At 55.5% G+C, this 10,980-nt stretch overlaps 1 protein-coding gene across 2 annotated transcripts in view; it reads left to right on the top strand.

The window, feature by feature from the left end:
- Window positions 1-211: 211 nt before the first annotated feature.
- PARP1 (poly(ADP-ribose) polymerase 1) overlaps window positions 212-10,980 on the top strand; it is a 38,936-nt gene continuing 28,167 nt past the window's right edge. The window contains exons 1-2 of one of the 2 annotated variants that reach the window (XM_047848124.1): window positions 212-426; window positions 4,750-4,915. In XM_047848124.1, coding sequence (XP_047704080.1) covers window positions 307-426; window positions 4,750-4,915 — 286 coding nt within the window. In that variant the 5' untranslated portion in view covers window positions 212-306. The remainder of the gene's footprint in view (window positions 427-4,749; window positions 4,916-10,980) is intronic. The other variant, XM_047848123.1, reaches the window with a different exon arrangement.

Here is a 10,980-nt window from a genome sequence, read left to right as displayed (position 1 = left end):
GGCGGGGAGGGGGAGGAGGGGGGGGAAGGCGTGCCCCGAAGACGCGTGCGCGGCGGCCCCGCCCCGAGGACGCGTGCGCGGAGAGGCGTGCCCGAGGAAGCGCGCGCGTTGGCCCCGCCCCGAGGACGCGTGCGCGGGGGGCGTGCCCGTGGCGCGGCGTCAGCAGTCCGGCGGGGAGCGGCGGAGGCGGCGTGGTCGGCGGCGGCTCGGGGCGCTCGGGCGCCTGCGGGGAGCGGGGAGCGGGCGGCGGCGGGTGTAGGTCGCGGCGCGGGGCTCCCGGAGCGGCGGCGGCGGTGCGCGGGGACGATGGCGGCGTCCTCGGACAAGCTCTACCGGGTCGAGTACGCCAAGAGCGGGCGCGCGTCCTGCAAGAAATGCAGCGAGAGCATCCCCAAGGACTCGCTGCGCATGGCCATCATGGTGCAGGTGCGCGCGGCGCTTTGTGCGCGCCGTTGGGGGGGCTCCGGAGGGGGAGGGGGACCCGAGGGGGAGGGGCTGCCCGCAGGGGCCCGCCCGCCCGCGAAAGCCTGCCCCGGGGCGGGGCAGGCGGTGCCCTCCGCTCTGCAGAGCTGGGGGCCGCGGTAGCTCTGCTTCGGGGTCGTGGGGGGGGGGGGGGTTCCTCGTCTCCCTGCCATCCGCCGGGGGAATGCACGCGTGGGCTTTTGGAGCCGGTCCGGTTCTGACCCACCTCGTGCTGGAAGGTTTTTGTCCTCCGTTGGTGACGGCGACTGGCGTGTAAGGATTCGTTTAATCTGGTTTTCGGTGTCGTTTCAACACTCGCTCACTCTCGGTTTTTTTCTTAATTGTGCAAAACTATGCGAGCCCGTGTCCTTTCCGGAAACTGCATTCACTTTTGGCCTCATTCGTGGTTTGAAATCGTATTTCCCCCAAACTTTCCACGTTCACAGGCGCGCTCTCTTTCTGAGGCCTTTCCAGCTGTTTCGTTTGAGTAAGAGTGGCTGCAGGGGTGCCCCTAGCCCCTCGAGGCTTCTGGGCACGTGGGGGATGCCCCCGGGGTGTATGACCTAAGGCCCCTGCCACGGCGTGGTTGGGTGGGGGAGCTCCCAAATCCCCCGGCCCCCAATATGCTGGTTGTCCCTGCCCTCCTCCCCTTCTCCCCTCCAACATGAACCTTCTGGTAGCTGTATTCAGTGCTCACGGTCCAGGTAACTTGATTTTCCTTCCCTGCAGTGAGGCAGCAGCGTGTTTTAGGAACAACCAGATAGTCTTCACTGGGTTTTCAGTACTTAACCAGTTGGAGAAGGGTGGGTACGTCCTGATAGAGGCTGTGTTGTCATCGGACCCTCAGGGCCTGCCGCCCCATGCGTAAGCATTCAGTGAACACGGAGCATCACCGGGTTAGGTCCTAGGGGCAAAGGGAGAGACCACCACCCCACCCCCTTCCTTGGCAGTCACCAGTTTGGTTAAGCCAAAGATGACTGGTAAACAAACCGTGCCTCGTTGGGGCGCGTACCACCCCAGAGGGCTGTGCACCAGCATGGAGTGCCTGGGTCGGAGCTTGGTCAGCATTTCTTACGCACAGAAGGGGCAGGAAGTTGAGACTGAAAAAGCAGACGAGGCCTGCTGTTTGGAAAGCATTATCTCCCACGGCGGCTCTCTGATCTTAAACCTGAATGTAGGGGCTGCCTGATCTTAAGCTTCCTCCCATAACGGTGTTAACTACATGGGAATTAACATTTTACAAACAATCAAAAGAAGAAGCTCCCTCACAAGCAAAGGGGCTCTTGGGAGATCTGGGGGTTTGAAGAAGAAATTTACATCTCTGGAAGAAATTTACATCTCTAGCGGTTACTAAGGCTAGATAAGATTCCTTATTTCCTAATTGTGTATATAAGCAGCAAAGTAAAAGTAAAATCTGTACCTGTGGGTTTTTGTCACCAGCAGTAATACTAATATAGATATTTTTATATCACTTTACGTTTGTTGGGGATCTCTCAAAATAACCCGTTATGCTCATCAGTATTCAAAGTTACTGCAGTTGGGAGAGTAGGTGCTAAATCTTGTTATTTAATGCCTTAAAGCTCACTGTATCCCACTGAATTTCTGTGTTTTGATGATTACTTCAGCCTAATCGGTTTCTCTTGTGAGCCCGTGTGGTCCATTTTGCGTGTTTAAATTTCACTCCGAGAAAAGGACATTCGTAGGCTTCTCTAGTCAGCCAGAGAGGACCCTGTCCTATGGGAAGGACAGACCGAAGACCTTAGGACAGCCAGTGTAAAGCTTGAGCAACGCTGTTGGGTACAAAGGAGGGTTCCTGCGTCTGGGGGAGTGGGGGATGGCCCTGCGGAGGAACTGATTCCTGGACCAAATAAAATTTAGCATTCTGGGCCCTTGATGGCGAAAGAAATAATTATTAAATGTAAGCGGTTTTCTGGGACTGTAACTGGGGGTGGAGTTTTAATTCAGAATGGAAAGTCTGGTCTTGTAGGCCGAGCTGGTGGAGGTCAGAAAGAAAGAAGTCATTCTTCTCCCACTTGGATTTCAATACTTTTCTTTTCCATTTGTATGGGAGGATTGTTATCAGATACCCGATACCTTAGGTGGTGGGCCCTGAGCTCCGGGGATCCACTGGGCCTCTCAGCCATCGGGGAGGGGGGGGTGCTTTGGGCAGGGAAAGGGCTGTGCCGGGCTCCTCGTCCTGCGTTGGGCTGGAGCAAACCGCGGGTCACACACGCTGTGTCGTTCTGTGCTGTGTGTGGGGTGGCGGGCAGCACTCTGGCCTGCAATGTGCAGATGGAAGCAGAGGGGCCCGGTGAGGACCTTGGTACTCGGGAGGTGCTCAGTGTTTTCTGGGTACACAGATGCTGCCTCTCAGGGCTGCCAAGTGGAAGCACCGTCTGGTGACCTTGTTCTGGTTCCCTTCCTGCCGTGTCCTCATCAGTCCCAAGTTCTAGGGTGAAGCCTTGCTTAGATTAGGGGTCCTTTCTCTCAGGGGAGAATGGGAGCCCCCACAAACCCCCTCTCCCCTCAAGCTAGTGCTGTGAGCACACCCTTGGGCTGCACCTCTCGGTCACTCCACACTGCGTCGGTGGTTGGGACACGGCCCCCAGACCAAGGTTAGGGGGCAGGTGTGGGGCCCCACCAGAGCCGGAGACAAAATGCCACGCGTGTTCCGGTGCGGGGCGAAGGCACTGGGCCACCTGCCTCTTTTGCGTGAATGTGACCCAGCATTGCAGGGGAGGATAGACAAGGGGCACCAGGGCCCGAGGAGCTACGCGGAAGCCACTGCGATGTGCAGGCACGGTGGCCGGACGCTTCTGGGTGTGTCGGCGACTTTGGTGGAGCCTTGAGACCCAGAACACAACACAAGTCCGTTCTCCAGGGCCTTTTGTTGGGTTTGGAGGCCGTCTCTTCCTTAGCAGGAATTCTCCCTGCCCTCCTCGGTCTCCCCTCCGGACGTGAGGTGTTCCTACCTGGTGCAGGACAGGGGCATTGACCGAATACTCACCCTGACCTGCGGGGAGCTGGGGAGAAGCCTTCTGGGGGCCTGAGGAGGTGGGGGCCTACCGAGTAGGGCCGTGGGGCATCTGGGCCCAGAGGACAGCGATGTGCTGCACACAAGGCTGCTTGCTCCAGAGCCCTTGGCATGCCCTGGTGAGAACCTTCTGTCTGAATCTGTGACACTGTGAGGCCACTCCCCCGGGGTGGGGGGTGGGGGGCTGCTTGGGAGAACTTGTCTCTGCTTTTCCAGGATATTTCCCCGACAGCTTCATCCGAAAATTTCTACGTGGTATTTATTTTTGATGCTGTTTTATTTTTATTTTTTTCCACCCGCATGGCATTTGGCTTTATCTTCTATAAGAGCAGGTGGTTGGGGCCTCCCTCACTTTGGTCAGAACCGTTTGTGCGTTTTTAGGTAGCTCTTCCTGCCGAGCGAATGGCGTGGCGGGAGGACCTTCGTGTCGGGTTCGAGCGGGGCTGAGGCACTTGCCACCTGTGTGCCGCTCCCCCCAGACATCTGCGAGACGGGTGCCGCTTCTACCCAGAGGACGACGGCCTGTGCACGGCGCCAGGGACCCAGTAAATGCCAGCGTTAGTCCCGCTCTGCCTGGCCCCCGTCCACACCCGCTCCGTCAGGCCGGACAGCTCGGGCTCCGGGGCAGGGGGCCTGATGCTGTCGCGTCGCTCTGGGACACCCGGAGCCCGAAGCATCGGGAAGCCACCGCGAGCAGGGAAGCGGTTTCCCCATGACCGGATCTGCAGTTCCCTCATACTGAAGGCCGGGGGGGGGGGGGGGGGGGCAGGGGCTTCTGTCCCCTGATCCTCCCTCAGAGAAGTCCGTTCATTCCACTCCCCTCGCTGCGCCTGCTGGCAGCCTGACACTGTTTCCTGACACATTTTCCCTTCTTTGCGCACGATCTGCGACTTGTTCTCATTATTCCAACTGCAGAGGTGCTAGAAGAGCCCTTTCTGGGCCACACGGGCCCTTTGAGTCCAGGCCTGAGTGGGGTGGCAGCTGGCTTCCCTGGCAGGCACGGAGAGGTGGGGTCAGGCCGCAGAGCGGGGTCCCTCATCCAGAGAGTACAGCCTCAGCACCAAAAGGCAGCAGTCTTCCAGGCGGTTCGGGAGGACCTCCAGAGATGCCGCGTTTCCCACTTTGTGTGTGATGTGGAGAACATGGCACGGCTGTCCTCCTTTTTAAGAACAGGAGCCTCGGCTGCTGAGGCCTGGGCGTCGGCGGGGTCGGGGTCGGCTGCTGGCTCACCTCCCTCTCTGCTTCTCTCCTAGTCGCCCATGTTCGATGGAAAAGTCCCACACTGGTACCACTTCTCCTGCTTCTGGAAGGTCGGCCACTCCATCCGGCACCCTGACGTAGAGGTGGATGGGTTCTCCGAGCTCAGGTGGGACGACCAGCAGAAAGTCAAGAAGACCGCAGAGGCTGGAGGGGTGACAGGTGCGTACGGACCAGGAAGGCAGCGGGTCTGGTCCCCCAGCCCCAACTCAGGAGCTTCCCCGGGACCTTTTCTGAGAGAGCAAAGAATTGAGCCCTTTAGCTGCTCCCCACCCCACCCCCGCCCCCCCTCCTTTTCAGACGTGCGTGTGTGGAGAACAGGATGCCAGTGTGTTATTTCAGGGGCACTTTGGTGACTTGGGATTGTCCTGTGGCGGGGTATTTAACTTTTCACGATGCTGGAAATGGAGCTTTTCTTTTTGGGGTGTGTGTGTGTGTGTGTGTGTTTAAGATTTTAAGTAATCTGTATATCCATCATGGGTCCCGAACCCACCCACAACCTCGAGGTCAAGAGTCACATGCTTGGCGACTGAGCCAGCCAGCCTCCCGGGAAAGGTAGCTTTTTCTTTTCTCGTTGCCATTTTGTTTCTCATCGGCCTTTTTTTTCAGCGCGGGTTTAGGTTTGCAGCAAAGTTACGCAGGGGTGCAGAGCGTTCCCGTTGACCTCTTGCGCCCGCGTGTTGGCCACAGCCTCTCCCTCTGTCTCCTCCAGAGCGGTGCTTCGTTACAACTGGTGACCCTACGTTGACACCTCGCTATCACCCAAAGTCCATAGTCTACATCAAGAGCTCACTCACTGGTGATGTGCATTTTATGGGTCTGGCCGGTGTACAGTTGGCCCTTAGCATGGGTTTGAACCGTGCAGGCCCACTTGTACGTGGATCTTTCTCGATAACATTTAGTATGGTACCATAAACGTTTTTCCTTTTCCGTAACCGCTTCCTTTTTTTTTTTTTTTTTTCTTTTTTATTATTTTTGAGAGAGAACTCATGACCCGGGGAGGGGCAGAGAGAGATGGGGAGAGAGAATCCCAAGCAGGCTCCTCCCTGTCAGCCCCGGGCTTGAATTCAGGAGCCGTCACTATGAAATCACGACAGGAGCCGAAATCAAGAGTCGAATCTCAACCGACTGAGCTGCCCAGGCACCCCCTGTATGGTTTTCTTAATAACGTGCTCTCGTGTGTGGTTTACTTTATTGTGAGGACGGTATTTAATAGGCACAAATCCGCGGAAGACTAGGTGTTGATCAACTGTTGGCTAGGAGCAGTAGGCTGTTGGTAGTTACCTTTCGGGGAGAATCAAAAATTACGGGTTTTCAGTGCACGAGGAGGTCCGCGCCCTAACTCCCGCGTTGTTCAAGTGTAAGTGTTGGAATCACACAGTATGTAGTCTTTTCAGGTTGGCCTCTTTCACTCTGAAACGTGCATTTCAGGGGTGCCTGGGTGGCTCAGTGGTTAAACGCCTGCCTTTGGCTCAGGTCGTGATCTCACGGTTCGTGGGTTCGATGCCCACCTCGGGCTCTGTGCTGACAGCTGGGAGCCCGGAGCCTGCTTCAGATTCTGTGTCTCCCTCTCTCTCTGCCCCGCCCCTGCTCGTGCTTTGTCCCTCTGTCTCAAAAACAAATAAACATTTCAAAAAGAGAAAGAAAAGTATGTTTCAGGGGCACCTGGGTGGCCCAGTCATTAAGCGTCAAGCGCTTGATTTTGGCTCGTGTGCCCACGCGTGCGCACGCTTTCTCTAAGTAAGTAAACATTAAAAAAAATGTGCGTTTCAGGTTCTGCCGTGTCTCTTCATGGCTTGATAGCCCATTTCTTCTTAGCGCTGGATAATACTCCGTTGTCTGCATGGACCGTGGGTTGTCCGCTCGCCTGCAGGACATCTTGGTTGTTTCCAGGTTTGAGAAACCACAAAACCACTGTAAACGTCCACGTGCAGTTGTCTGCGCGGACGTGTCTTCAGCTCGTTTGGGTAAATAACCAGGGAGCGTGATTCCTGCATCATACGGTGAGAGTCTGTTTACTTTTGTAAGAAGCCAGCAAACCCTCCCGGGGCGGCTGCAGCATTCTGCATGCCACCGGCAGCGAGGGGGTGACTCCTCCCCAGTCCTCAGGGGTGTCCCTGCTGTGGGTCAGGCCCGTTCTGATGGGTGCGGAGAGGGGTCTTGTTTTAATTTGCAGTCCCCTGGCTCCGTGACACAGAGCATGTCATCCTGAGCTCCTTGCCGTCTGCAGCTCTGCTCCCGTGAGGACGCTGGATATTTCCCCCTTTGTCATTTGTCCTGTGATCATTGGGTTTTAGAGTTCTTCGTAGATCCAGGAGAGCCGTCATCTGTCAGCGGTCTTCTGCAGACCTCTCGTCCCGGCTTGCCTTCTCTCATCCTCTTGACGTTGTCACAGGGCAGAAGTTTCCGGTTTTAGGAAGTCCGGCTAGTTAACGACTCTTTCTTTTCCGGGTCGCGTTATGGTGTTGATGGGAACGCCATCGCCATGCCAAGGTCAGCTAGATTTCTCTCCCGTGTCCTGTGCTGGGACAGAACAATCCTGCCCTGCTTCTTGTCTGTTCTCCGGGTACGTCTTTCACACTTAAGTCTGCGGTCCGTTTTAGGTTAAGTTTTGTAAAGGGTGCAGAGTGCCTGCATGGATTTTCGTGTGCTGCTGTCCGTTATTCCAGCACCACTCGTTGAAAATTCTTTTTTTGTTTGGTTTTGTGTTTTTTTATTTTGAGGTGGAGGAGGGGGGGGGGGTGTGAGAGGGAGAGAGAGATCCAAGCAGGCTGTCGCTGACGGCGCAGGTGCGGGGCTTGAACTCATGAGCCGCGAGGTGATGACCTGAGCCGAAATCAAGAGCCAGACGCTTCAGCAACTGAGCCACCCAGGCGCCCTGAAGATTGGTTTTTCTCCCGTATGTCACCTTTGCCCCTTGGTCAGACACCAGTCGACGGCGGATGTGTTGCTGCTCTGTGTGCTGCTCTGTTTAGCGGTCTGTCCTCCCAGCCCCACGCCGTCTCCGTGGCCGTAGCTGGACCCTAAGTCCTGAGGTCAGATGCTGTCTGTCCTCTGACTTTTTCACCTCCAGGATCGTGTGGGCCGTTCCGGGTCTTCCGCGTAAACTCGAGTCCGCTTGTTGATACCACAAACCTAACTTGCTTCAGACGCCTTTGAACCTGAAATCGTTTCCCATCACTTGTCGGAAGTCTCCCCCGACTGCGCTCTTCTGTCTCTGCTTTCCTAACCCGGCCCTGCTCCGTTGAACCCGGTCTTGTGACTCTGGGCCTCGGCGGACGCCGGCCACCTTCCTCTCCCCGCGCCGGTGCCGGGCTCTCCCGTCCTTCCCTTGCGTCTCCAGTTGGCACTGGTCTGCGGGAAGCTGGGAGGCCCGGGACCCGGCTCAGACTCCAGAATGAGAGTAACGGCAAGTTTACGTGATTTGGTAATAGGAAAGGGCACAGTAAGTTTGTTATAAATGTGTTTCGCTTGTGAAGTCATCAAGCCCCACGTGGGGCTCTGCTCTGACAGCACGGAGCCTGCTTGGGATTCTCTCTCAAGATAAACTTAAGAAAAGAAAAACCAAAAAGACAAGCCTACAGTCTGACAAAACATCTTTAAAAAGGAGGAAAGAAAAGTTTCTGTTCAAATGTCGATTCATGTGTGTTAACGTTATTTCTTCCCTGCAGAAATGGGATTCTCCCCCAAGTGCATCCGTATTAAATGCTTAGTTTTGTGTGTGTGGTGACACACACACGGCATAATATCTACGTCTTAGCGACCCGTAAGGGTCCGTTTCGGCAACGTCAGTATGTTCACGCAGTGGTTCGGTCATCACCCCCCGTGGCCTCCAGAACTAATTTATCTTCCCGAACTGAAACTCCATACCCATCTGCAGCACCTGCCGTGTCCCCCCTCCCCCCCACAGCCTCTGGCAACCGCGGTTCTTTCTGTCTGAATTTGGCCACTCCGGTGCCTCGTGGGAGTGGAACCACACACTTGGCGTGTGTCCTCAGAGTCCACGTTGTAGCAGGGGTCAGAACTGCCCGCCTTTTTAAGGCCGCATCCGTACTGTGGACGGACCACGTTTTGTGAATCTGTTCACCCACCGATGGACATTTCGGTCGTTTTCACCCTTTGGCGGTCAAGACTCACGTTGAGGCAAACATCGGTGCACAAATACCTGTTCCAGACCCCGCTTTCTGTTCTCTCAGTACGTGCCCAGAAGCGGGTTTGCGGGGTCACACGGTCATTCTGTGTCAGATTTTTGTGCAACTGCCATACTGTCTTCCACACGGGCCGCGTGATCCTACAGCCTTGCCAGCAGCACACGGGTTTCCAATTTCCCGACACCCTCACCAGCACTCTGTTGTCCGGGGTTTTGTGTCTGTGTGTGTGGTTTTTGTTTCTCCTGATCATCCTAAGGCATGAAGTGTTATCTCCTGCGGTTTTGATCTGCATCTTCCTAGTGATTAGTGATGACCTACATTTATTTATTTAAAAAAAAATTTTTTTAATGTTTATTCAAGAGAGAGAGAGAGAGCCCGCGCGTGCGAGTGGGGGAGGGCGCGGGGGGGGGGCAGGTCACAGAGATTTCGAAGCAGGCTCCAGGCTCCGAGCGGTCAGCACAGAGCCAGTCACGGGCCTCGAACCCGTGAGATCATGACCTGAGCCGAAGTCGGACGCTTAACTGACTGAGCCACCCAGGCATCCCTAATGACCTACGTTTTATAATTCAGCATTTATTTTCCATGTTGAGAGTCGTAAGGTTCCATCGTTATTTTGTGAAGGTGTGCGGTATTTGTTTATTGAAGGTTTGCTAAATTTTGTGCACCGTTCAAGACCCTTGACACGTTGACGTCATGGCACCCTCACAGCAGCCCCGAGTCAGTTTTCATAGACGAGGCACTGAGAGGTGAGGTAACCGGGCTGAGGTCATGCCAAGAGTGCAAGAACCAGGTTCAAGTCCAGCCACGGGTTTTCAGCCGTCGCGCTGCATTGCGGATTGAGCCGCTGCGAGTTCTCGTACAGCCGGGGCACCTGTCCGGTTCTCTCATTCTGACAAGTGGGATTCCCGCTCGAAGCAGTGACCTGATCTGAGGCCCTGGACGCCCGCATCGCTTAGACACGTGCATTTGCGTGCCTGCCTCCACCTCCTCACCCTCGAGGATTTCATTGCTTTGTGCTCCTGGTAGGGGTGGGACACCTCGTCGTGCGTGTTTATCAGCAGTTTCGTTAGTTTGGTGTTTGTGTCCTTGCCTCGTCTTTTAGGGCATTTTGTCTTTTTTTAAGTGAAACGGAATGTACTAATTCTTTATCAAGATCTTTTTAATACGAAGATTTCCTTTTTTAGTTTATTTATTTTGAGAGAGAGCACGTCACGACTAGGGGAGGGGCAGAGAGGGCAAAGAGAATCCCAAGCAGGCTCCGGGCTGTCAGCCCAAAGCCCAATGTGGGGCCTCGAACTCATGACCCGTAGGATCGTGACCTGAGCCAAAACCAAGAGCCATATGCTTAACTGACTGCGCCCCCCCCCCCCCCCCCGGCGCCCCACAAAGATTTTTTTTTTTAAGTACGCTCTACCCCTGACATGGGGCTCGAACTCATGACCCTGTGATCAAGCCAGCTGGGTGCTCCTGGACGTTTCTCTTTGAAGCATACTTCTGTGTTTTGCACATGGAAGCCTCATCCTGTTTGAAATGTCCTGTAGCCCTGTCTGCTCAGTCTCTGGTTTTGGTCTTATTCTTCACTATTCACCTGGAATTTTTAAAATAATTTACATGCAGTTCAGGGAGTTTTGACAGATGCGTGCCCCTTGTAACATACACCCCATCGAGGTCGGGAACATTTCTGTTCCCCCAGAAAGTTCCCCTGTGCCCTCTCTCACGCTCCCCACCTGGGTGACCACTGCTCTGATCTCAGTCCCCACGGATGAAGTTTGTGTGACTTAGGGATGTCCGAAGAAGGGGGAGACGAACGTGCTCCCAGAAGCCCCTTCCCCACAGCATGGCACCTGTGAGCCTCCTCGGGTTGGCCGTGTGGTCAGTTCGTGCCCCGGATTGCCGAGGGGTGCTCCCAGGAAGGAGCACTGTCTGTTCCGCATTCTTTTGTTGCGGCTTTGGGCTGTTGCAGGTACGGCTGCCGTTAACATTTGTGTCCAGGTGTCTGTGTAACACAAGCTTCTGTCCTCTGTGGGCGACGGTCCTCCCGAGTTGTCCCCCCCTCCCCCCGCCCGAGGGATGTGA

This window comes from Prionailurus viverrinus, unplaced genomic scaffold (assembly GCF_022837055.1).
Source record: "Prionailurus viverrinus isolate Anna unplaced genomic scaffold, UM_Priviv_1.0 scaffold_53, whole genome shotgun sequence".
NCBI lineage: Eukaryota > Metazoa > Chordata > Mammalia > Carnivora > Felidae > Prionailurus > Prionailurus viverrinus.
This window is presented reverse-complemented; position numbering and strand designations above follow the sequence as displayed.